General features: G+C 42.4%; 1 protein-coding gene across 1 annotated transcript in view; it reads left to right on the forward strand.

Annotated features, from left to right (window-relative positions):
- The window catches only part of LOC142100949 (phospholipid-transporting ATPase IC-like), a 76,703-nt gene that overhangs the window by 12,730 nt on the left and 36,352 nt on the right, over window positions 1-27,621 (forward strand). Inside the window, exon 2 of the mRNA XM_075184881.1 lies at window positions 16,235-16,424. Coding sequence (XP_075040982.1) covers window positions 16,250-16,424 — 175 coding nt within the window. The 5' untranslated portion in view covers window positions 16,235-16,249. The remainder of the gene's footprint in view (window positions 1-16,234; window positions 16,425-27,621) is intronic.

Consider the following 27,621-nt stretch of genomic DNA (forward strand, 5'->3'; position numbering starts at 1 on the left):
ATAATTTTCAGGAACACTTCTCTGCTGAGCATCTAAGTTCGTCACGCAGGGTGCAGTGTTGGCAGGTATTGTAGTCTGGAACAACTCCTCGTCTTGTGGGTAAATGATAACATTCTAATTAGAGATGTTCACTGACCCCCGTGTTCTGGATTAATTTAGTGGTTTTGGCTTTGGCTTTATTTTTTTCGCCTTACGTTATTATTAACCTCAATAAAACTAATTTTCAAGTCATTTGCAGTCAATTTTGACCACCTCACAGGTCACAATAATATCTTCATACACTTTCAAACAAAGATTGCAGATTTAGAAGACCAAGCCTGCCAGCCCTATTATTTCTATTTCAGCAATGACAATTAGCAATGGAGCAATGGAGCTCTCCTGAATGTCACTGGAGACTTTGAAGAACACTGCTACCCCTCCTCTTTCTTTTCTACCTATGACACTGTCCAACTGCTCTACAGACTGCCAAGAACTGTGCTACCCCTTCTGTGTCCCTCTGTGAAATGGCGTTGGATCGCCGTGGTCGTAACAATGACGTTTTGCCTCATTTTCAATTCAGAGTTCGAGTGTGTCCGGTTCTCGGGGAACCAAGCCTGAGCATCTCTAGTTCTAATACTGTTTGCTTTTTATTTCTAATACAGTGATGGACAACTTGGTTAACTTGGAGGAGCATCTGTGGCCCTCTAACCTTCCAAAGGGCCGCACTGAGGGAGAGCAGACTGCACTCACCCTCTTCTGTTATGGAGGGTCCCCCCCCCCCCCCCCCCCGTGCCAGGTGAGGTCACATGATGCAGAAATCTGCTGCCCCCGTTCTCTTTTTCTCTGTTTAAACATATAGAGGAACAAGTTTGGGACCTGCTGGATGAATGTGGGGCCACAGGTGAAGGTTCCGTGGGCCGTCTGTTGCCCGCCACTGTTCCTATGCATTAGAAGAATAACGGAATGTGGTTGCTAAGCATTACAGCACACTTTTCTACATGACCGTTTTCAGAAACGCCCCTGTTTGTATATTTTACGATGAAATCTTATAGATAAAAAAAAAAACAACAACTTTGAATTATTCTGAACAGTTCCGCTATTTAAAAAGCTAAATTGTCCTTCATAGAAGGCTGAATATACCCAGCACTGATATAGTTAATCCTCTCCTCCCTCCAGCAAGGTGATGATTTATAGGGCCAAGAATAAATGTACCTTACATGTGTTTTTAAATGTACACGTATAGTTGTGTTGTCATTTAATATGTACAGTGTGTTATGGATTCCCGATAAAGTCTTTAGTTCTCCCAGACAGTGGGAGACGTAGGTATAATGTGGCCACGATGATTTAGTTTGCATCATCCTGTCCAGACTACCAATGCTACGGTTCACATGACGGTACAGCAGTTGGTGGACATTGAGGACAGTTTGCACATCCTGATTTTGTAGATCTGCCCCTAATTTTCAGAATCCACATAACAAAACCAGTTGGTTGTATGAACTTTGTCATACAGAGCACAATCTAACTGCAGCATAACTCGTACACTACTGCGTACTGTTGGGAGGACCCTGCTCATTCCACTAAATAATGTTCAGTCTGTGGCTTCCTGCTTGCTCCCGTTCCCCTCCCGACATCATGACACAACCCCGATCACACGTGGGTGCTGTTGGTAAGATTCACCAGCTTTGGTAAACAAGGCTTCCCCGTGATTTTGCATGTGGAAAGTCTATCGAACAAGTATCTCAAAAGTACTTGTTCTACAGCGATACCTGTTCTGTTTATAACTTCCACTTATTGCAGCAATGGAAAACCACCCATCACCATGATTTTTCATTTAAATCTTGCTGTGACACCTGAGATACTCAGCGACACTGTTCCGGGAGTGGTAAGATTTAACTTGCCGCAATGCCAGATCAGTCTTGGGAGTAATACAGGTATGTGTGACAGTCCACGATTGAATGAAAAGAAGAAAAAAAAGATATATTTTAAAACTATTGTTGTATGAAAAGAAAATGGTTTTTATTCATATAATAGATAGATATTTTTCATATATTATCTTCTGTTATCACCGTCTTGGGTGGGTGATTTACGGCAGTAGTGTACCGCCCAATCCTTGCTAAATTGGCTCTCCTAGCAAATCTAATCTCCAGCAAGGGTTATCTTTGCCAATAGCGTTACTATCGCTCACAGTGACTCTTTGCTAAATAGTGAGTGGACCGAATTTTTTTGCCTGGAGTGGGGCTTTTCTCCATTTAATAAATAGTCTTCATCTCCTGCTCATCTGTATTGTCCCCAGATTTCTAGCAAATCAGAATGTTGAAAAGCAGCACAGAATATTTCAGGAGATGAATGTGCTGATCTTCAGTGACCTGTCAGTGCTGTATATAACAGGGGCAATGTCACCATGTGGGGAGGGGAAGTGGTGGAAAATGGAAACTCAGACTAAAGGTTCTAGAGCTAATTAACCACAAACTGCAGCATGTAATGGTCTATATTGAGCACCAACCCAGATTAGCGCCTAACCACGCGCCATCGGATACCTGGAGGGATGGTAGATCCATACGATGGCCATGTTGCGTTGTTCATCACCTGACCACGCTCATAGATCCGTGTTTGACCTAGCTGTTCAAATTTTGTCCATATACAATTATGTACATGACAAAAATCTGGCCGCCTGGCGTTTAGCATACAGACCGGAGAGCGAATGGTCCTCCTAAAAGTTGGATTGTAGAAAGTGCAGGAAGATGGTGGTTGAGGCACCTTTTTAAAGAAAGCAAAGTTCATGCATTGAACTTCTTCATTCCCTACGTGTAATGAATAACCTGATAATAACTAACAAAACGTTGTGTGATAATACACAGAGAGCTAAAGCAGTGGAAATGTGTGTGACAATTAGCCGGCACTTCTGCTTTGTAACGAATGTATCCTGTGTGGCCCCAGGATAAGGGACTTGGCTATTTCAACTTCAGCTGTTTCTTTCACTTTTACTTTTTCCCCTCTCCTTTTTACTACTTCTCTTTCAGGTCTTTAAAAATATCCCTTTTTAATTTTTGAAAATCAATGAAAAAGACTATTGACGTTTAAAAATAACTTAAAAAAAAAATTAAATAAATTGAAAAGGTGCTTCATTTGAATAATAATGGATTTCTTTTGAATGGAGTATCTCCTCCTGTAACCAGCCTGATGGAGATAGCAGAATGATTGCGGTACGTTTACCACATGATCCTTGTTAAATAGCCTTCCCCCATCGCCGCTGGGGTCACCTCTGGCAATAATGGCACTGCCACCGGTGGTAACCCCTTCATAGAGGGGAAGGGGCTCTGTCTCCAGCAAAAACGCCTCTCTTTGCCGAAAATGGGTCTTTTCTCTCTTTGCTAAATATGACCAGATCTCCCTTACAGCCCAAACACCTGTGAGACTGTTTTGTTGTTTTAAAAAGACATTTTGCCATTGTTGACCCCTGACTGTAGCAACGGGAGGACCGCAGCGGTGCCGCCTCTGTCCATGATAAATAGGCCAGCGATCGAGTTCACCGGCCGATGGCTTTGGTAGATAGGGATCGATTTTCACCCATTCTAGGACTTTAATAAATAATAATTAATTATATTAATAATAAATACACCCTATAATTATATTGTCCAGATACATTTATTTCCATTGCCCTTGGCCTGTGCGCTGGATAGATAGCAGATCTGATGTCCAATCTAAAAATAAACAGGACTGCGTGGCCAGTATCATTCTCTGAAGGGCTGGACATCCTCTTTACTATCAGATGTATTAGATAGAGACTTTGGGAAGAGGGATCCCACCCCCGACTCCCCCATTCCATCAGTAGGGCACTTAAGATCAGGTACTGGGTCCAATATTATCTCTGAGTCCTCCAGGCTGTGACCAAAGGACTACAATAGTAGTAATCCTTTTGGGGAGGACAAGGGGCAAGTGCAGGGGGGTGTAGTGGTGGTGGGGGCGTGGCACGGCGAATTGTGACATTTTGCACCCATGGCGAAATTGCGTGATTGCTTTGTTCTCAAAATTGTGTGATTCTCAGTGAATTGCGTCAGAGGCCCCCTTCCCGCCTACTTCACTAGGAAACTCGCGGGCTCTGGAAGAACTACTTAAAATTCCAGGGTCTCCCAGACATTCCGGGAGAGTAGACAAGTCAGGTAGTTATAAACTTGGTCATTCGAAAAATACGTTTTGCACAAATATTATTAAGCTAAGAGAAATAATAGGCTGAACGCACCTAAACCCATGTTGTGTGTCTGACAGGGACTTACCATTGAGGTTTAATGCTGCTGCAGTGCCCAGCCAATGGGTGTCACAGGGAGGACCCAAGGTCTTCCCTATATATCCTCCCTCTGGGGGCGGGCGGGTCTCTTGGTTCCCGCATCCCTTGCCTGCCTCCCGCCTGGCTTATTTGGGCTCACTCTCACAATCCCCTTTTTCCTTTCACAAAGGAGGCACCGTGGTAGGAGAGGGGGCAGTCAGCAGATAATAAGCATATGGTGTTACCAGAATGGCTGGGGTCACTGCACCTTCCAAAGAGTCACGACTCTTGGCCCTTCTGAGTGAAGGGCCCCTTGGTTGGCTTTGAGTGGGTGCCAATGGTGAGTCCAGGAGGGGCGCAGTCGTCTCGTTAGCCCGATTTAACATCAGTCAATTATAAAGGAGTTTACTCCTGGGACCAGTGGGTAATGGTCTGACCTTACACTGTTCGGCTTTGCGTTTGATTGCTGACTGCTCTGCTCTCGCCGCCAAAATCTTAGCGTTTACTTTCATTTAAATAAAAATAAACTGACATTTTGCCAAGTTATATCTGATGTCCGTGTGGTTATTACACGCTAATAAAGTAATAAGAAATAACATTCTGTTAATGGCATAAGTGCATGGAAACTGGACATCTGAATTATGCAGCTTATACACACCCACTTGTGTAACAGACTCCAGTTAAGCATTACAGGGGGAGTTGCTCCTGATTTATACAACGCTGCGGAATTAGTGGCGCTATATAAATGATGATAACAATCTGCCCTGTGGCTAAAAAGATGAGCTTGCTATAAATAAATGTGATAGACCCAAAAAAAACTTGTTTAGTAAATCCATGAATCCTTCCTCATCAGCTATTTATATAGCGCCACTGATTTCGCAGCGCTGTACAGAGAACTCGCTCACATCAGTCCCTGCCCCATTGGAGCTTACAGTCTAAATTCCCTAACATATACACACACACAGATAGAGAGAGACTAAGGTCAATTTGATAACAGCCAATTACCAGTATGTTTTTGGAGTGTGGAAGGAAACCGGAGCACCCGGAGGAAACCCACGCAAACACAGGGAGAACATACAAACGCCACACAGATAAGGCCATGGTTGGGAAATGAACTCATGAGCCGAGTACTGTGAGACAGAAATGCTAACCACTAAGCCACCGTGCCAGTTCTCAACCAACGAAAGGACTTCATTTGGAATGGCTGAGGATTGGTATATTAAATAGCCTACTAATGTGTTTTGTTTTTTTCTTTTCTCCTGCAACTTAATATGTAATAACTTGAAAACATTGTGAAACAAATGTAATAAAGATTTGGTCAAAAATTAGTTTCATACCAATGATTCTATCTGAAGATGTCTAGATTGTGGATTGTTCCAGGTGTATGAGATGATGAAATATTAACTGTTCTCTCTCACTAGCTGTGTGAATGTATCATTAGATCTGTGTAGCGACGTGTCACCCTCTGGGCTTACCTGGGTTTATCAATAATTCACCCGCTGTAGTTGTGTTCGCTTCCTAAATTATTTACATTTGGTTCAAAACCATTTAACTCTTCTAAACGCCTTGACTGGAGCATCGCTATAGCAGTGCCGTCTTTCCCATTGGGCACAATGGGCAGGTGCCCGGAGGCCCTGCAGCCTAGGGGGGCCCGTCGGAGGAGGGAAAAAAAAAAAAAAACCTGAAAAAAAAAAATACTTACCGTGCTGTCAGCTGGCGATCCTGGTCCCTCCATGGTCTCCTCCTCCGTCACGCGCGCAGTGCATGTCGGGCGTGACGTCATCACGCCCGCCCGACATCCATATTTTTTTTTTTCTGTATATATAGAGGCCCCGGTGCATTGCTGTGCCCGGGGGCCCAAGATGTTCTTAAGAGGGCCCTGCGCTATAGTGTTTGGGTCATGTGTGGGTAATGTTGGGTATGGTTGCCAACTGTCCTAGTTTTCAGGGGCTGTCCAAGGTTTCGTCCCTGAAGATGTCCCTATTTTTCAATAATGATCCACTTAACAATAAAATTCGTGTCTTTCTCCATGTTGTATGCAATTCTTATCATGTATTTCTTTTTCTCGGGGCTCTGTAAGTTAATATTTATTGAGTAGGAATATTTGAAATGCTAAAATGCATGTTATAATACAATTCAGTAAACATGACATGCTGGGCTTGGTAGTGCTCCAGGGTCTGCTGAGACAGAATTGGGTGTAACATGCTTCGGTGCACCCGCTGAGCATCTGCCGGTCCAGCTATGTCCTGGGTATGAGGAATAATATACTGCGCTAACTGTCCAGTTGTGATATTGAAAATTAATATCATCATCATGAGTTATTTATATAGTGCCACTAATTCTGCAGCACTGTACAGAGAACTCACTCACATCAGTCCCTGCCCCATTGGAGCTTACAATCTAAATTCCCTAATACACACACATACAGACTAGGGTCAATTTAGATAGCCAATTAACCTACCAGTATGTTTTTGGAGTGTGGGAGGAAACCCATACAAACTCCTCACAGATAAGGCCATGGTCGGAATTCGGACTCATGACCCCAGTGCTGTAAGGCAGAAGTGCTAACCACTGATCCACCGTGCTGCCACAATATGTGAAAATTAACTTTTATGTTTGTATGGTCCTCTCGGCATGTGCACTGTTTTATAATGAGCCTAATGCTTTTATCAGAGACCTGCCTCTAATTGGTGGCATAAGGTGAGCAGAGCCCTGTGGCCGGAGAAAAAGAGAGTTTATATATCCTCCTACACTTGGAAGTTTCCCCAGTGTATAAGTACCATGCACAATACCTGTTCTGGATGGTGTTAGCATTAAAAAGAGAATGTTTTGATATTGGAATAAAGAATTTTTTGTCCATTAACAAATTAATTTTTTAAATTTTTCCGTTTTTCAGTTCTACTGCGCATGCGGTGAGCCGGCAAGCCGACGCATGCGTGTGCACAACTGCAGAGTGGTAATGCTTTGCAATACTTTAATTCCATAGATGCCGGATTTTGCGTAACTAAAAAAAAATATGAAATATATATGTGTGTGTATATATATATGTATATATATATATATATATATATATATATATATAATCTCTATCAATGCAATCGGTGGACTAATACTCAATAGGCCTCATGTACTGGGTGCAAGGTTTGTACAGTCTTCATGGGTGCCCTAGGTGCCACCCCTCCCCTGAATGGCACCACTAAGTCCCCCTACTTCTTACCTAGTGGGTGGTGGGGAGGGGGCAGGTGGGTCAGATCTTCTGCTCCTCAGGCTGGGGGTGTGGTGTTGGGCTGTGACATTTTTGTGCAACACCACACGCCCTCCCCATTACTAAACCAAGGAGCAGCAGCTGTCTGCTTTACATGTCAGCGGAGGGTGAAAAGTGGGGGAGCACCGGCCACTAACATGACGCTGATTAAGTGTTTTTGGAACACTATGCGACTGCTGAGGTTTGACTCATGCTTGTCCAATCTCCCGGAACGTCCAGGAGACTCCTGAATTCCAGGTAGGTCTGCTCTCCTGGGAGAGCAGGTCATTCTCCAGCATTCTGCAGGATTGGGGCCTCTATTACAACCCTACCTGCCCAGGGGCGAGGCCAAAATAAATATGCAATGTATGGTTTGCCCACTGATGGCGTCGGCCCTGACTGATTATAACTTTGCTTCTAGTTTCAGCTCTGGGGCTTAACCTAGAGATAATCACTTCCTTCCGTTATCATGTAAAACTGTATATAATAACTTTTTATGGTTTATGAGCATTGCCATTGTAACTATTTTATTTTCAACCTCATTATTTCGGCTCCCTGTTTGCACTGTTGTGAGGAGCAGGAATTGGGAGCTAATTGGAAAGATTTGTCTTAAAATAGAGGGGATTATCCAAATTAGTGTAGGAGTCGAAGTGTGTGTGTGTGTGTGCGCGCGTGTCTTAAGAAATGACGTAAAGATAGTTGTCCGTTGTTCAGAAATCTCCCTCTCAACATCCAGCGCTTGTTATGTAAAGAAAGTGAGTGTTTGGAGAGAAGGGAGGGTCCTCTGGGGGCTTCTCCAATCTCTGAAGTTGGGAGCTTGTATTGTATAATTTATTTTATTGCAGCTGGACAACGCTCTTTCTAAGGGTTGTGTACAAAGGGTGTTTTCCACCCGGCAGTGGTCTGTTGGGTGCCTGGTGGTCACAGCACGAACAGCACTTGGAATAGGGATCATAGAGCCTTACAAAGGCTAATAGTACAGAGAATACTTACAGGATGTTAGCTAGACCATGGGTGCAAGAAAATAGAGCCAGCTGCCACCATGGATTGTCCAATCATTGATGAAAGCCCCTTTATGTATATACCTTACAGCTATCGATGGCCCCGTGCATTTACCTGAGATCCTCAAGTACCCACATTTGTGTATGGTTAGTGTCCTCCGATGGAATCCTATAATTGGGGCAAATGATTTGTTACCACGATTCATCTACTGGTAGTTCCCGTGTTTTTGTATGACATTTGCCCTGACCGGTTATCTGGGTACGGATTTTACATAATCTTAACGTACAGCCAATAATCTTAAATAATTTGTTAAATTAAGCTAATCTGCAGTATTTCTTAGGGACTCATGCCTTGCAAGGAATAGTAGAACAATTCCTACTCTTTATTTTATTTTTTTTATTTAGTGTGGGAATATTAGAGGTCAGCTGAGTTCAGCGCCCCATGTATAAGCACTCGCCCTGCATCGTTTTGCATTTTATATGGTCACACAATTACTTGACGGCTTCCTGTATTCTCCATTTACTATAGAGGGTATTGTCCTCTATTGAGTTCTGTTAATATTTTATAATTCTATGGTTTGCTCTTTCACTGGTATATTTGCATATCCATAAAACTATTACTGTTATATGCGTTGTGATCTGAAATTCTCTTCTCTATTGACCTGACCATTTCAGTGTAGAGTAAACGTCGTCCGTAGGGGGTCATCTCCTCTATATAGATGCATGGCTGACAATATTTGAATACAATTTCCAGACCCCCCATTCATGCAGAGAAACCATTGAGTTTAGGGTGAAGTAAGTTAAAAAGGAATCAATAGTTCAGATGATTAGAGTGAATTCAAATTCTTCTAAAAAAAATACATCACTACAGAGCTTAAATGGGAAATTATAACTGTGTTCGATCATAAACTTGTGTAATAAAGGCAAACCGTGATAAAAAAATGTCCTAATATTCAGTAACTAGCTAAAGTACCCAGCATTGCCCGTGTTTAAATCCTCAAGTTATTACGTTATCAATGAGTTGGATGTAACTGCCAACACTATATAAATGATTAGTAGCTTAGAAGCTCTTCCAACGCACCCATGAGGTAGCTGCCCAGTGTCACTTCTGTTTTTATAATAAATGTTATCCAAATCCATCCAGTGAGAAGCTTTGGACAGTGTACACCAATGGGAAGACCGGGACCTGATACCTCCTAAAACCTGGCCACCATCCACCTGGACCACCTCTTGTTGGTTTCATCCCAATCGGTGCAGTGGTGTAGAAGATGGATGGATGGATGGATAGATAGATATATATAATACAAGTTAACCCGTGCATGATACTCATGCATTCTAGTCAAATCAAGCTACTTAAGGTGTTAAAAAGGTTCTTGTCATGCATTTGGGCCTAGTCCAGGCCTCCTCAGGGGAAGAGCGTTACTTCCCGACGCAAGCGCCCTTTTTTAACATGGTTTTGTCCACATGTCACCACCTCATCATTCTTCTCCATCACCTCATCCTTCATCTTCATCGCCACATCCTTCATCAAGCTACTTAAGGTATTAAAAACTCCCCACTGTCACCCCCGGCAACCACCAACCACTCCCAACTGTCACTTCTCCTTCAAGAAATATATAGGTCAGTGTATAACTCTGCCCAGCAGGTGGCGCTGCAGCTTGTTTTGGTTTTTTTTCACACCCGCCACTAGGCATTTAATATAGTAGATTAGACTAGGCATTTAATATAGTAGATTAGACTAGGCATTTAATATAGTAGATTAGACTAGGCATTTAATATAGTAGATTAGACTAGGTATTTAATATAGTAGATTAGACTAGGCACTGTACTGCATTTGATGATCATGGTTACTGTATATTACAATTGTAACAAGATCCTTTTGACTTGAAAAATAGAATTGTTCGAAAGAATACATAAATAGTAGCAAATATATGCATGATAATAGTGATAAACTGATACAAAACCCAATCCAAAAATCCACTCTTTCTTGATTTGTTATAGAAAATCCAAATCGTATATACATTCAGAAGGCAAAGCCGTGCCTGGTTTAAAGCACAAAAAGACTCATGCACCTATGGGCCATTACTTTCCGTAAATGATCCTTTGTGTGTTCACTTGTCACTGTACCTGCAGGACCAATATGGTCCTATTTTCCAATCATGCAAAGTGTTTTATTATCCATGGCCTGATGGAAGACCGAATAAAACAGCACCAGATTACTACGGAGTGCATGACCCATAAATATCAATACTAAAGAATATAGAAGCATCATATCACTCAATATTACTTATCAATAAGCGATTCTTTAAGAGAAAAAAAAAAGGTCCCCAAACCTTCATATGTAAAAATAATAAAAACTTTATTAAAGTACTTAAAAGCAGTAATCATTCCAAGTGTTAGCCAGTATGACAGATGACGTTAATGCGAAGCAAGCAATGGATAAGCGTAGTGCCTGATTGTCCTGCATACATGGGTCAATCTGAAAAAGGAGGGGAGGAAGGTGGTTGAAGAACTGCGCTAGTCATATCCTCTGCTACGCACTCTGGGGACGATTAAATTCAGCCACGTTATTCTAGGAGTAATGTGGCGCTAATATTATAACGATATTAGTATTACCGTTAATATAGTAATTTTACCCAGATTTTTGCTTCCAGGCCTGAGTGTTAAAATTACCATTCTAATGGTAATAGTGCGCAGGCCACATTATTCCTAGACGAACACAGCCAAATTGAATCGGCCCCTCTAAGTGCACTGTTTTGTGAGCCCCTACGGTTTCTTTCCCCATTGGGCTCTTTATGCCCATACTTGCAGCGGGGTTGGGTCCAACATAATGCCATTCGCAGCTATTGAAGTGGGCGCGATCCGGGAGAAAGACCTGCATTCCTGGCACTACCAGAACTTTTGGCTTCTCCCGACTTTCCCAGAGTAGGCAAGCCCCTCCCCCTCACACCCCAGTTTGACACTGTATATATTCCATTTTCTGGATATATAGCGGCCAATAAATAGATGTGTTTGGATCTAAATGTTTTTCTTTCGTCTGCCTCTTGACCTCTGTGAGAAAGCAAAGTGCGAAACGTACGTCGAGGCTTAGTGGCGTCATTTGTGACGTCACAAGCACCCGACAGTGGCATCTGGACCCGGTGGTGCATGCCGTGGCTAGCAGTCCCGTGTATATATAGTAAAAAGCGCTAGAGGTATTTCATTTACCCTCAAATAATATGCGCGTGATCGGGATGCAGTGATTTATATTATAGCTACGATTATATGTGTGAATTAAGTGGGTCGTAATGGGAACGCTATTACACTACTCTGTTAGGTGTTAGAGTGGTGATACACTCAATAAGTGATAAGGTTACCCTACAATATCACTTTTTGGTATATATGTGCAAGCGCACGTTTTATTTACCTTTCGAGTGATTGCAAACTATGTGTCTCTTGCTATTTAGACCCGATATACCACATTTTAGAATACTATGACAACATAGCAAGTAAAGAACCTATACAATAAATGTTTTATATGAACGTCTATAGACAATGCTTTACAAGTGTTACCCATGATAATTTATACACTATGGTGACACATTTCTCTCTCCAATTCCTCTATATTCCCACTTTTTGAACTATTATGGTCATACATAGATGTTCACACACATTTAGGGGCAAGATTTTATTCCCCCTTTCATAGCTGGACTGCATAGGGATTAACCTATAGGTTACACATTTTCAATAGGCCATAGGTAGATCCATATGGTTTTGGATACTATTTTGATATGAATTGATTGCGGAACCTTTTATTGACAAGCGACACGTTCCTGGATGTATTCAATGCAACTCAACTGGCCCTTGTGATATCCTATACCTGCCACTGCTGGGTGTTTGTATTTTAAACACACTACATACACAACTTACATTTTTATTCATATTTCGCCGCTTTTATTTGATGTTTTAATAAGAATTTAATAAAATTTAGTTTTAATTGACATTATTTCCTTGGGGACCGGAGTGCCTCTACTTACCCCTCTTCTTTTTGGATCTTGCCTGCTTTGTGCAGTTCATCTCACTGGATAGAGACGTATCTTCTTACTTCTCCCATTGTGAACAGACTTGAAAAGCAAAGGGGAGTGGCGGAGGGAATTGCAAACATTAAATTTTTTTTAAAAAAAATAGGTGTGGATTCCGACACTGAACACACAGTAAAAGAAAGCTGTAAGCCATACCAACATGTACTTCTATGATGAAACATGTCTAGTTAACTTGCACCTATTTGCTAACACTGTAGGTAGCCACTTTTTGGATGGATCCAATAATATTGATGAAAACGCAGCAGATCCATACGTTAGGATCTAGTGACAGTCACTTGTGCGTTTATGCATTCATGATGTCGCTAATTACTAGGGAATTGATAGCGGCATAGTTTGTTGAATTGTTTAGTGAGCTTAACCAATTTATTACAGGTACTCTTTAAGCAAAAAATAAAAAAAATATCAGTTTGTATATTCATCATCACCATTTATATAGCGCCACTGATTCCGCAGCGCTGTACAGAGAACTCATTCACATCAGTGCCTGCCCTATTGGAGCTTACAGTCTAAATTCCCTAACAACCTCACACAGACAGAGAGAGAGAGACTACTGTCAATTTTGTTAGCAGCCAATTAACCTACCAGTATGTTTTTGCGTTTTTTTGGCGTGTGGGAGGAAACACACGCAAACACAGGGAGAACATACAAACTCCACAAAGATAAGGCCATGGTCGGGAATTGAACTCATGACCCCAGTGCTGTGAGGCAGAAGTGCTAACCACTGAGCTACCGTGCTGCCCGTATATTACGGTCTTTTAGACTGTATTGGCTTTACAACTATGAGACGTTGGCCGCCATCTAGAGTGCCAACATTTTGCCAACAAAGTATGAAAATAACATTGTTGAAGAGGGGAGTGTGTTTAACTATTTACATCTGAGCGGGGGTTGATAGACAGCCACCCTGCTGCTTCCTACCTGTTGTAGAGGAGGGGGTGTTGAGTCTATCCATGCACTTTGTGAGGTCCATTGTATTCTAAATAGTTTTGTTTTCTCCCCTCTTGAGGTTGGGGGGTCAATACTGAGATTGCAACATGATCCACACATAATTGTAAGCACTTTGGTGTTGCTTGGAATACAGCCTAATCTTTATTGTGATGAACAGAGATTATATTACAATCCTTTAAGAATGGAAACGTCATTGGCGATCTGACCTCCCTCTCTCTCTCTCGTAAAGTATTTGTTTTTTTTCCACCCTTTTTTGTCACAGAAAGACTGAATGCTGAGAGACGGCCCTTTGTATGTGCCGTATTGTGGTACAGCTCTTGTTTTGGCAAGGTCTCTAAAGCCTTATTATTTTTTCATTCTGCACTGATAACCTTCTCAAAGTGTTTCCAGATTACTAGTTTGAAGGGACCTGTACAATAGATTATAAGGCTCTGAAGTTAATATTTAATCTGCTAAATTATTTACATAAGGTTCTATCCTTTTCATCTTATGAATAGTCTTCTTTAACAATGGCCAAGGAAAATGTGAGCCCCCATTGTTCCATCTAAACCAAGGTTTTTTTTATTATGTTCGCTCTCAGTGTAATGTTTAGAAAAGGCTTTCAAATCTAGCATTTTAGACTAATATTTGTGTTTTTTATTTTACTACAGATTTCCATTATTTACTGAGACCTGTGTATTGGTTTTAGGAATGTTGTGTTAACCGTGGTTATTTACATCTGTCTGTCTTGAACAACTACAGTATAGATTAGACTGCTGGGGGGGGGATGTATTTAAGGCTAGTTCATTGGTTCTCAGGCATTCTAGATATACGGATATAGTGTGAAATTCGAAAGTGCCAATTAATTGTTAATATGCTGTATATGTATTAAACACAGTGTGGAAAATTGGGAATAACAATTTTTTTTTATTATTAAATCACATTTTGAATAGTGTGCTATGAATGCAAATTGGCAATTTGGGGGAATTCAGTCTTGCGGATGTCTAGCACATGTTTTGTGACCTATTGAGACTACCTGCTATGTTTTGTTATTTCAGGATAGAATTTATTTTAAATTAACATAAGAGGATTTAGGATAGAATAGGATTATCGTATGCAGGATCAGGCAACTTTTGTCATAATCTATGACGTAAAGACACTGGTCATCATTCAACTTTTCTTCAACTCTATATTACCAAATCCATGTGCTTTTTTTGAATTCTTACTTTGCACCCAAAAACAAATACCCTATATGACCTACCAACATTGCATTATTTGTGGTCACCTTAGATTCTATACCAGGGTTTTTTCAAATTCAGTCCTCCGGGAGACCTAACAGTGCAGGTTTTCCATATCTCCTGGTTGGAGCACAGGTGTATTCATTACTGACTGACTCATATTAACAGATCCACAGGTGGTATAATTATCTCACTAGTGACCTGGAAAACCTGCACTGTAAGGGGCCCCTGAAGACTGGATTTGAGAAACACTCTTGTATACCATTCTATAAGGTGAAGTGTTTTAGTAATAACATCGGATAACCTTTATGTTGTGAACACCCTTCTATTCAGCTGGCCGCATGCAGTGTGGTTCTTGTTGGTCCATTGGGTAGTTTACCTTAGTAACCATTGTATTGGTTTCAAAATAATCTGATTTTTGATTGGATGGGTAGAACTTGACACAAGTCAAACAATGACTCTCCATCATCACATTTGGCACAATTAGGCATAAATGCTTTACACAGCAATCTAGCTTTAGCTCCCGGTACCTGAAAATCTTATCACTGTATGCGGCCAAATTGCTCACTGATCTGGTCAAGTTGCGGTTTTGCCAACTAGTTGGATAGCAGTGTGTGTGGACTCTGATAGGCAGTGCCTTTTTTTATTTTTGTCAATTTTACCCAACCATCCCACCTCCACCATATATTTGGTCAACAAGCAGGTAAGCCTGTGACGGTCTATCTTCTGAGCTGGCCATTGGGTGAATATGTAGGAGCTGTGACTTGCTTGCATTGTAGTTATACCACCTGCTGCCCATACTGTATGGTATACAAATAGATGAATATCACCATCACCATTTATTTATATAGCGCCACTAGTTCCGCAGCGCTGTACAGAGAACTCGCTCACATCAGTCCCTGCCCCATTGGGGCTTACAGTCTAAATTCCCTAACACACACAGACACACACAGAGTAGGGTCGATGTTGTTAGCAGCCAATTAACCTACCAGTATGTTATTGGAGCGTGGGAGGAAACCGGAGCACCTGGAGGAAACACACGCAAACACGGGGAGAACATACAAACTCCTCACAGATAAGGACATGGTTGGGAATTGAACTCATGACCCCAGTGCTGTGAGGCAGAAGTGCTAACCACTTAGCCACAATGCAATATGAATATATTGTAATTCTGCTCAATACAAGCTAGTTATGTAGACCTCAACATATTGATGCCTAATTATGTATTTGGACCTAGCAGTGGGTGGGCTTTGTGATATTCACAGGCATATCATGTAGCCCTTGGTTGTACAAACTGACCGCACGTTACACTGAAATCGCCCTCTAATCATGGACTAACCTGTGGCACTGATATCTGAGTAACTGCGAAGAATAGAAGGAAAATTATTCTGATCATATGACCCCAGTGAGGGCCTTGTACTTGTGTATTTAAAAAAATAAAAATATATATTATAATTTTAGCACAACGTAGATTCTAGCTACTGATTCCTTCTTGTTTTTAGGAGGTTACTGTCATCATGGATCCAGATTACGACACTACCTTTGAGGAGGACTCGCAGGTGCCAAACGATGAAGTTGTTCCGTACAGTGACGATGAAACGGATGACGAGCTGGATACGCCAGAGTTTCTTGAACCGGAACAAAACAAAATCAACAAAGAAGCTGAACAGACACGGGAGCAGGTCCCCAAAGGTAAATACACACCATGGTAAACCATATTGCCCTTTAAAGCATATTTATAAGATATTTCTATCAAAATATATTTTTCAGAACAACAATGCATACCTCATTTGGGTTTTCAGAGTATGTAAAAAATTATAAGAAGCTATTTATATAGTGTGTGTCTATATTCTCTTGTAGCACACAGGTGTGTCATATGAATGTGATGGGTTTGTAGAGCTTGGGTGGAGGATAAGGACTGTTCTTGTGGGCAGGACAGCCAATGCCAGCTAGGTGGCCAGTGACTAGGCAGCTGAACTGTGTGTGCAGCTAGAGCAAGGGTCTCCTTGTGTCATCCTGACAATAGACCCAGAAATTGAAAGAAAAAGGATACTGTGAAATCGTAAGCATGCTATACACTATACTTACTGGAATATTGATTTGGTTATGGGATTACCAAACGGTCTTCAGTCTATATAGTGGTAGAAAATAGGTTATTGTTAACTGTCAACATAACTTTTAGATGTTTATACTGAAGACTTGTATAGTCATCTCTTTTCTGTACAGATCATTGTAATAACACTAACTAGACAATTGTCATCTACTTATCGGAGAGCGTTATTTTCAAAGATACTTGCACTAAACTGTAGCAACCAAATTGACATTTGCTTACATTGTCTAAATTGCACTAGACAGATAATTGCTGATTGATTGCTATAAATTGCAAATTTACATGCACCTTTGTGCAATGTTAGTAATGTAATCCTCAATGACCCTGCATTTGACTGCTTGTTTTATCTGCTGTCACCAAGTGATACCGGACTGTAACGCTGAAATCTCAAATCATAATGTCTCTGTCGGACAGATGTTAAAATTAAGCCTTCAAACCGGCCTTGGATCTAACCAGTTCGACAAATTGATACAAAAATTTGAAAATTTAGCTAAAATTTCTCAAAGGTTTGATTCGATTAAAAAACAATTGAAAAGCCTAATAGGTTTCAACACGTTCTAACGACTATTGTACTAGAAACACATTTCAGCCAGTGAAATGTGCACGTTCTTAAAGGCTGCTAAATGCTCTTTTTATTCTGGTGTCCTACTCCTAATTGTTGGGCTGCTGGTCTGATAACGAACTTGCAGAACCGATGACTGAGGTCTTCACCTATAGCAGCCGCCTTTCCCGTAGAGCTTTATGTGCTGACAGGAACTCTGATGCCCCCCAGGATTTAAGTCCTAGCGTAGTGCAAGTTCGTTAACAACACTGCAGCGGCAGGTCAGAGGAGGCTGAGTGGATGGTCAGAAGTAAGCCGAGGTCAGGGGTCACAAGCAAGTAGAATGGTCAAATAACACGCCAAAGGGTCAGGGTCACCAGCACGACAGCAGAATCCAAGAACAAAGCAATAGGGTCACAACAGGAGGTCCAATAGTAAACGGGCAGAGTATTCACAGGAAAGCAGGAGCAGGTCCGCAACAGAGAAAGTCTATGCTATAACCGGCAGAAAGGCTAAGCCCTCCCTGACTTAAATACTGATGGCAGCCAATCAAGGCTTTGCCCTGTAATCACCCCCAGGCTGTGGTAATAAATTAATGAGGAGGTAAATTAGCCCACAGGCGTGGTAGAGCGCGCGTCTGGCTGCCCTGTGTTGCTGGGGCGTGATAGCTGTTAATTCAGCGTCCGTTGCCCTGGCCGAATACAGGAAGGGATGTCCTGGTCATCAAGGAGACGGCCAGGACGCCAGATGGGGACTGAAGTAAGGCGGTGCCCGCGGTCGCCGCGGCTCCTAACACGAATAGTATTGATTTTTGTTTTTTGCGGAGTTCTCAGCATGCACACCCCTGAAAGGGTGAGGCTTCATCAGAAAGAGGGCGTCTGGTTTTGAGTAAATTGGAGACGTGTGAATTTGGACTGGTCTTACTTTACCCCAACTCTTGCCTGGATAAGTGTCCTGGGGTATGCTGACGGACTGTCCAAAAAAAGGATTTTGACTTTCTATGCAGTGTTCACAAGCATTATGCAACAAGCGGTAAAAAAAAAAAAAAAAAAAAAAAGGCCGCTGTAAAAGCCTTTTCACCCCTGTTCCTTATTTAACAAAGGGTTAACTTTAGTTACCGGACCTTAACACTGTCCCCATAGACCTATGGGAACGGTGACTGTGACAAATTTATTAAGTGTCGAAAAACTTTAGTGGTGTAAATTAATCTGGTCAATTATGTCCAACAGCCCCAGAATAAGAACTGAGCTCTGGATAGGAACGAACGAAAATAAAAGCTTTGCTGTATCTTTAACTGAATTATTCGCTGGAGTGTTAATAGTTAACTATTGGGATGTCCGCCCATCTGGTGTCATAGGGGAGGGGAACAGAGGCTATAAGTGGGATGGGTGGAGTTTTATTCAGCCTTGCAGATCCGGACATTGCCCAGTGGTTTTTGAGCGCACATTTACGGTATTGGGCACGATGAACCTGCCTCTCTTTGAGTGAATCGGCTATAGTATCGGTTCAGGTACCGCCCCTGTGGGTTGCCCTGTGGTTGCTTTCCGTCTAGCCCAGAGGATGGGCGGGTCCTGTAAAATCGGGACGCGGTGTCCCGTCAAGGTAGATATGTGCGTCCGGTGTGTGATTGGTTGATCCCCCCCCACTTGAACCCCGGGGGTTGGTTGTTCCCCAGATGATGAAGTCCCAATGGTTATGCTGGGACAGTTGGGTTTTGCCTGGCAGATGTCGGACTGACTGCTTTATTCTCCTCCACCATAGTTAGATAAATCATTTAATTTTTGCCACACATGTCTTGTGTCGTTATTTAAGGTAATAGTTAAATAAGAGTAAGAAGGTAAAGGAGGTCAAGATATCAGACATAAGCCTTTTAAGGCTTGGCCGGATCTTGGCTACGCATGTACAATAGCCCTTCCTCCTTTCGCTGCCAGAGTGAGGCTGCTGGATATTATCACCGTGGGGTGGATTTCTTTGGAACTCGCAGAGCAGCCCTGGCGTGGTAAATAGCAGCAGTTACTACATTATTTATCACCACCCCACTGGTTCCAATAATAAATGGAACCCATAGTACACTCTGCTGGATGCAAACTTTGAGAACACTCTTTTCGCTACATTTTGGGGGGGGATTCAATCGTTAAAAAAAAATTAAAAAAAAATCTGCGCAAAGTGCCTCGGAAACAGCCGCGAGACCCCTCGCGCGTATTTTGCTTTTTACAGATGTGACTATCATCTTTGCTTGCGTCCCATAGCAAAAATTAGCTTTCGTTTTTACCATAGTAACAGTTAAAATGCGTGGCCACTATGTTCTGAGGAACATCGCGGCCAATTGAATCTGCCCCTTTGTGTGACTTAACGTTAGAATGCCCGATACTTATAGAACATCATGAGGGTGTTCCTTTATACAATTACAAGATTTTTACTTTGTCGAGAAATGTGTGAATCCCTAGTACATAAAGTACTTTTCTTAATTGCCATTCCTTACTTGTATACTGAATTGTCGACTAAATAAGGTGTCCAAATCGTAAGTTCACCATGCGATTGGACGTCTGTTAATTTACAGTGTCTGATTGTTTTGTTAGTTATGAGATACACGGGCTTACACGTGCCAGCCTTTATCTCTAAACTGTGCGCTGACAGCTGGACAAAACCAACAGGTCCGTGCTGAATTATTCACACAAATACCTTCAGACTGGCAGATTGTATTTATCTCCCGTTTTAAATAAGGCGCTGGCGCTGACCGGCCGCAGAACTGTTCCTTCACGAATTCACTGGCATCGGTCATTTATAAGGCAGCCACAAAATTGCGCAGCTCCGTATCGCTAGCGATACTCTGTATCTTGCTTAGCGTGGTAGTGCTTTTATTTTATTGAAAATTAATTGCAGGCAGATCTGTATATTAGAGTTAAAACCTACCCAATAGCAGCCGCTATTACACTTTTGATCTTCGATTTAGAGTTGAGAAACTCGAAGAATATTTTGGGCTTTGTACTTTAAAATCTAACACTGTTGTATTAATCGATTTTAATGTTTGCGTGGGTCCATTGCATGAAATCTGCTCTATACACTAAGGGGCATATTCAATTAGGATTCTGGTCTGCGGTAATGCCCGATACCGCGGAAAGTGCCCAGTATTGCCGGTAATACGGTACCACAATAACGCGGATTTTCGTACGCAACCCTATGGGATGCGAACAAAAATCCACCTTATTGCGGTACCGTGGATTAACTTCGTGGCCCATTCCGGCGCGATCCCGCGGACCGGAAACGTAATTAAATATTTCCCCTAAGTGTCACCTGGTGATTTTTGCATTTAATTTTAAACCTTGTCTGTATCTCAATGAATGTTTAACGGAAATGGACATCAATGGGTCCTGCGTGGATACTGGATTTTTTTATTTTTTTTGTACTTCTGTATTTCTTGAGCTGTAGAAGGAAACGTAACTCTGACTTCTGGCTATATGTCTGGTCTGAATCCTCGCCGAAATAATAAAGCAATATTCTCATACAGAGCGTATACCATAGCTAAGAAGGGTCACCAGTGACTTGTCTGCTGGAATCTAATAAAATGATCGTTCATTCGTTCCGTTTTAATCTTTGCCTTCAATAAGTTGTTGCTTTCAGAACATAGAAAATAAGTAGATAGTAAAGAGAAGTTGTACTGTGCCACTAGCCTTGTATACTGGCTAACAGAGACTGCTGCACAGACACGCTAGTGTGTTTACATTGCTGAGTAGGTATTTCCATAAGGGATATGTGGTTACCAGCAAGAAAACAAATTATTCAATCTTTTTTGTTTTTCAGCTGCTGGGCGTGTCCCGGGCTTCTGTGGTGACTCATTGACTCTTGTGTCATTACTGGGAAAGTTGGATGTGTGTTGCCAGTCACCAATACTGTGACAGCACTGATTGGCACTAATATATACTAGGGATGAGCGCACTCGGATTTATGAAATCCGAGCCCACCCGAACGTTGCCGATCCGAGTCGGATCCGAGACAGATCCGGGTATTGGCGCCAAATTCAAATCTGAAACTGAGGCTCTGACTCATAATCCCGTTGTCGGATCTCGCGATACTCTGATCCTATAAATTCCCCGCTAGTCGCCGCCATCTTCACTCGGGCATTGATCAGGGTAGAGGGAGGGTGTGTTAGGTGGTCCTCTGTCCTGGTAGATCTCGTGCTGTGCTGTTTAGTGCTGTGCTGTGCTGTGCTGTGCTCTGCAGTATCAGTCCAGTGGTGCTGTGTGCTGTGCTCTGTCCTTCTGAGGTCAGTGGTGCTGCTGGGTCCAGTGCTGTGTCCTGTTCAGTCCAGTGGTGCTGTGTCCTGTGCTCTGTGCTTCTAAGGGCATAGTTATTTCCCCAATATTCCCCTGTGTTTAAAAAAATAAAAAAAAGTTATTTAAAAAAATACCAAAAACTAATTTAATTTTTTTTAATTACCACAAAATTTGCACAACCAATCCTGCAGTATAAGCCCATTGGTACTGCAATATTACCAAGTTCACACATTCTGCAGTATCAGTCCAGTGGTGCTGTGTCCTGTGCTCTGTCCTGCTGAGTTCCGTAGTGCTGCTGGGTCCTGTGCCGTGTCCTGTTCAGTCCAGTGGTGCTGTGTCCTGTGCTCTGTGCTTCTAAGGGCATAGTTATTTCCCCATTATTCCCAAGTTTTTAAAAAATAAAAAAAAAGTAAAAAAAAATAAAAAATTAAAAAAAAAAAAAAAATATATAATAATTATTATAACCAAATTTGCAAAACCAATACAGCAGTATAAGTCCATTGGTACTGCAATATTACCAAGTTCACACATTCTGCAGTATCTTGTGCTACATATAATGGAGACCAAAAATTTGGAGGATAAAGTAGGGAAAGATCAAGACCCACTTCCTCCTAATGCTGAAGCTGCTGCCACTAGTCATGACATAGACGATGAAATGCCATCAACGTCGTCTTCCAAGCCCGATGCCCAATCTCGTAGTACCGGGCATGTAAAATCCAAAAAGCCCAAGTTAAGAAAAAGTAGCAAAAAGAGAAACTTAAAATCATCTGAGGAGAAACGTAAAGTTGCCAATATGCCATTTACGACACGGAGTGGCAAGGAACGGCTTAGGCCCTGGCCCGTGTTCATGACTAGTGGTTCAGCTTCACCCACGGATCTTAGCCCTCCTCCTCCTCCTCCCCCCCCCCTACAAAAAATTGAAGAGAGTTATGCTGTCAGCAACAAAACAGCAAACAACTCTGCCTTCTAAAGAGAAATTATCACAAATCCACAAGGCGTGTCCAAGGATGTTGGTGGTTGTCAAGCCTGACCTTCCCATCACTGTACGGGAAGAGGTGGCTCGGGAGGAGGCTATTGATGATGTAGCTGGCGCTGTGGAGGAACTTGATGATGAGGATGGTGATGTGGTTATTGTAAATGAGGCACCAGGGGGGGGAACAGCTGATGTCCATGGGATGAAAAAGCCCATCGTCATGCCTGGTCAGAAGACCAAAAAATGCACCTCTTCGGTCTGGAGTTATTTTTATCCAAATCCAGACAACCAATGTATGGCCATATGTAGCTTATGTAAAGCTCAAATAAGCAGGTGTAAGGATCTTGCCCACCTAGGAACATCCTCCCTTATACGTCACCTGAATAACCTTCATAGTTCAGTGGTTAGTTCAGGAACTGGGGCTAGGACCCTCATCGGTACAGGGACACCTAAATCCCGTGGTCCAGTTGGATACACACCAGCAACACCCTCCTCGTCAACTTCCTCCACAATCTCCATCAGATTCAGTCCTGCAGCCCAAGTCAGCAGCCAGACTGAGTCCTCCTCAATACGGGATTCATCCGAGGAATCCTGCAGCGGTACGCCTACTACTGCCACTGCTGCTGTTGCTGCTGTTAGTCGGTCATCTTCCCAGAGGGGAAGTCGTAAGACCGCTAAGTCTTTCACAAAACAATTGACCGTCCAACAGTCGTTTGCCATGACCACAAAATACGATAGTAGTCACCCTATTGAAAAGCGTATAACTGCGGCTGTAACTGCAATGTTGGTGTTAGACGTGCGCCCGGTGTCCGCCATCAGTGGAGTGGGATTTAGAGGGTTGATGGAGGTATTGTGTCCCCGGTACCAAATCCCGTCGAGATTCCACTTCACTAGGCAGGCGATACCAAAAATGTACAGAGAAGTACGATCAAGTGTCCTCAGTGCTCTAAAAAATGCGGTTGTACCCACTGTCCACTTAACCACGGACATGTGGACAAGTGGTTCTGGGCAAACGAAGGACTATATGACTGTGACAGCCCACTGGGTAGATGCATCCCCTTCCGCAGCAACAGCAACAGCTGCATCAGTAGCAGCAACTACAAAATGGCGGCTCGTGCAAAGGCAGGCAACATTGTGTATTACAGGCTTTAATAAGAGGCACAACGCTGCCAACATATTAGAGAAAATGAGGGAAATTATCTCCCAGTGGCTTACCCCACTTAGACTCTCATGGGGATTTGTGGTGTCAGACAATGCCAGTAACATTGTGCGGGCATTAAATATGGGCAATTTCCAGCACGTCCCATGTTTTGCCCACACCATTAATTTGGTGGTGCAGCATTACCTCAAGAGTGACAGGGGTGTGCAGGAGATGCTTGCGGTGGCGCGCAAAATTGCTGGACACTTTCGGCATTCAGCCAGTGCCTACCGCAGACTAGAGGCACATCAAAAAAGCATGAACCTGCCCTGCCATCACCTCAAACAAGAGGTTGTGACGCGCTGGAACTCCACCCTCTATATGCTGCAGAGGATGGAGGAGCAGCAAAAGGCCATTCAGGCCTACACAGCCACCTACGACATAGGCAAAGGAGTGGGGATGCGCCTCAGTCAAGCGCAGTGGAGACTGATTTCCGTGTTGTGCAAGGTTCTGCAGCCATTTGAACTTGCCACACGAGAAGTCAGTTCCGACACTGCCAGCTTGAGTCAGGTCATTCCCCTGATCAGGCTGTTGCAGAAGCAGCTGGAGAAAGTGAGGGAGGAGCTGGTAAGCCATTGCGATTACACCAAGCATGTAGCTCTTGTGGATGTAGCCCTTCGTACGCTTTGCCAGGATCCGAGGGTGGTCACTCTTTTAAAGTCAGAGGAATACATTCTGGCCACCGTGCTCGATCCTCGGTTTAAAGCGTATGTTGTGTCTCTGTTTCCGGCGGACACAAGTCTACAGCGGTGCAAAGACCTGCTGGTCAGGAGATTGTCCTCTGAAGAGGACCGTGACATGCCAACAGCTCCACCCTCATTTTCTTCCACATCTATGGCTGCAAGGAAAAAGCTCAGTTTTCCCAAAAGAGGCACTGGCGGGGATGCTGATAACATCTGGTCCGGACTGAAGGACCTGCCAACCATTGCAGACATGTCTACTCTCGCTGCATTGGATGCTGTCACAATAGAAAAAATTGTGGATGATTACTTTGCTGACACCATCCAAGTAGACATGTCAGACAGTCCATATTGTTACTGGCAGGAAAAAAAGGCAGTTTGGAAGCCCCTGTACAAACTGGCTCTATTTTACCTGAGTTGTCCCCCCTCCAGTGTGTACTCGGAAAGAGTTTTTAGTGCAGCGGGGAACCTGGTCAGTGAGCGGCGAAGGAGGTTGCTTCCTCACAACGTTGAAAAAATGATGTTTATAAAAATGAATAATCAATTCCTCAATGAAGTACAGCACTGCCCTCCAGATACTACAGAGGGACCTGTGGTTGTGGAGTCCAGCGGGGACGAATTGATAATGTGTGATGAGGAGGAAGTACACACTGTAGGGGGAGAGGAATCAGAGGTTGAGGATGAGGACGACATCTTGCCTCAGTAGAGCCTGTTTAGTCTGTACAGGGAGAGATGAATAGCTTTTTTGGTGTGGGGGCCCAAACAAACCAATCATTTCAGCCAAAGTTGTTTGGTAGGCCCTGTCGCTGAAATGATTGGTTTGTTAAAGTGTGCATGTCCTATTTCAACAACATAAGGGTGGGTGTGAGGGCCCAAGGACAATTCCATCTTGGACCTTTTTTTTTTGCATTATATGACCAATCAACAGTCGTTTGCCATGTTCAAAAAGTAAAACCAAATTTAAAAAAATACAAGAAATTAAACCAAAAGTAAAATGCCGTGTCATAATTTAAAACAAGAGGTATTGACGTGCTCTAAAACTACTGTATTGTTGTTTATATTTTATAAACACTACACTTGAAAGCTTGAGTCTTTCAATAAAAAAGTAACTGTCCATTGCACGAATATTTGCAATAGGGACAATTTTAGGGTTAAGAAAGTCAACTAATAACACTTCGACGCTGTCTGTCTTTATAAACACTACACTTGGAAGTTGGAGGAGGTATTGTGGCCCCGGCACCAAATTTACTACCGGGGCCACTCCACTGTGCAGTCCATATTTAGGTGTATCAGATATTAAACAACGGTGACAGTTGATGCCAAATTTTTTAATTATATTGTGGCCTCGGTACCAAATTGTGTACCGGGGCCACCACACTACGCAGTCCAGATACTTGTTTGGTGGAATTCAGACCAGTTGAGGGTTTTATTATTATATTGTGGGGACCACTCTATCTATACCACACTACAACTCTATACCACTCTATTTCATACTTTAATTCTATTTCATACTTTAATTCTATTTCATACTTTAATTCTATTTCATACTTTAATTCTATTACTAATTACCATAAAGAGGAACTGCCGCTTCTATTTAATACTTTAATTCTATTAGTAGTTACCATAAAGAGGAACAAAATAAACCAATTTTACCAAAAGTATAATATGACTTAGACTTACAAACACTATACTTGAAAGATGGTGCCTTTAAATGAAAAAGTCAGTCTTCATTGCACGACTGTGCAACAGGGACAGTTTTTGGGTTTACAAAGTCAACCAATAACACTTCGACCCTGTCTGTCTTTAACATACTTGATGGGATCTCAATGACGAATTGTCTGTACCATGTTTGGAGGAGGTATTGTGGCCCCGGTACCAAATTGGGTACCGGGGCCACTCCACTATGCAGTCCAGATAGAGGTGTATCAGATATTAAACAACGTTGACTGTTGATGCCCAATTTTTTTATTATATTGTGGCCTCGGTACCAAATTGTGTACCGGGGCCACCACACTACGCAGTCAAGATAGATACGTATCATAGATAAAGTACATTCAGTGGTGTGGGGCAAATTGAAAAATATTCAAAATGCACTGACATTATCAAAAACAAGAGGTTGTCACACGCTAAAACTCCAACATGTATATGATGGAGAGGATGGAGGAGCAGCCGTATGTGTAGTGTAATGCAGACCTGTTGAAGGTTTTTTATATATTTTATTGTGGTGCCCAGTGCCCACTCCTCTAGGCAGTCCAGGTACATTTATTGGTGCGAATCATAAAAGTTCAGGGTTTTTAAGATATTGTGGTGACCCACTCCTCTACGCAGTCCAGGTACATTTATTGGTGCGAATCATAAAAGTTCAGGGTTTTTAATATATATTGTGGTGACCCACTCCTCTACGCAGTCCAGGTACATTTATTGGTGCGATTCATAAAAGTTCAGGGTTTTTAATATATATTGTGGTGACCCACTACTCTACGCAGTCCAGGTACATTTATTGGTGCGATTCATAAAAGTTCAGGGTTTTTAATATATTGTGGTGACCCACTCCTCTACGCAGTCCAGGTACATTTATTGGTGCGAATCATAAAAGTTCAGGGTTTTTAATATATATTGTGGTGACCCACTCCTCTACGCAGTCCAGGTACATTTATTGGTGCGATTCATAAAAGTTCAGGGTTTTTAATATATATTGTGGTGACCCACTCCTCTACGCAGTCCAGAAAGATACCTTGTTGCAACATTTTGGACTAATAACTATATTGTGAGGTGTTCAGAATACACTGTAAATTAGTGGAAATGCTTGTTATTGAATGTTATTGAGGTTAATAATAGCCTAGGAGTGAAAATAAGCCCAAAAACTTGATTTTTAAACTTTTTATGTTTTTTTCAAAAAAAATCCGAATCCAAAACCTTAAATCCGAACCGAGACCTTTCGTCAAGTGTTTTGCGAGACAAATCCGAACCCCAAAAATAACGAAAATCCGGATCCAAAACACAAAACACGAGACCTCAAAAGTCGCCGGTGCACATCCCTAATATATACTAACCTGCATGGCCTTTGGTGGCAGCAGGCTCGTGGGGATCAAGAAGCCTGGAAGAGTTATGAG

The sequence above is a fragment of the Mixophyes fleayi genome, chromosome 1, assembly GCF_038048845.1.
Source record: "Mixophyes fleayi isolate aMixFle1 chromosome 1, aMixFle1.hap1, whole genome shotgun sequence".
NCBI lineage: Eukaryota > Metazoa > Chordata > Amphibia > Anura > Limnodynastidae > Mixophyes > Mixophyes fleayi.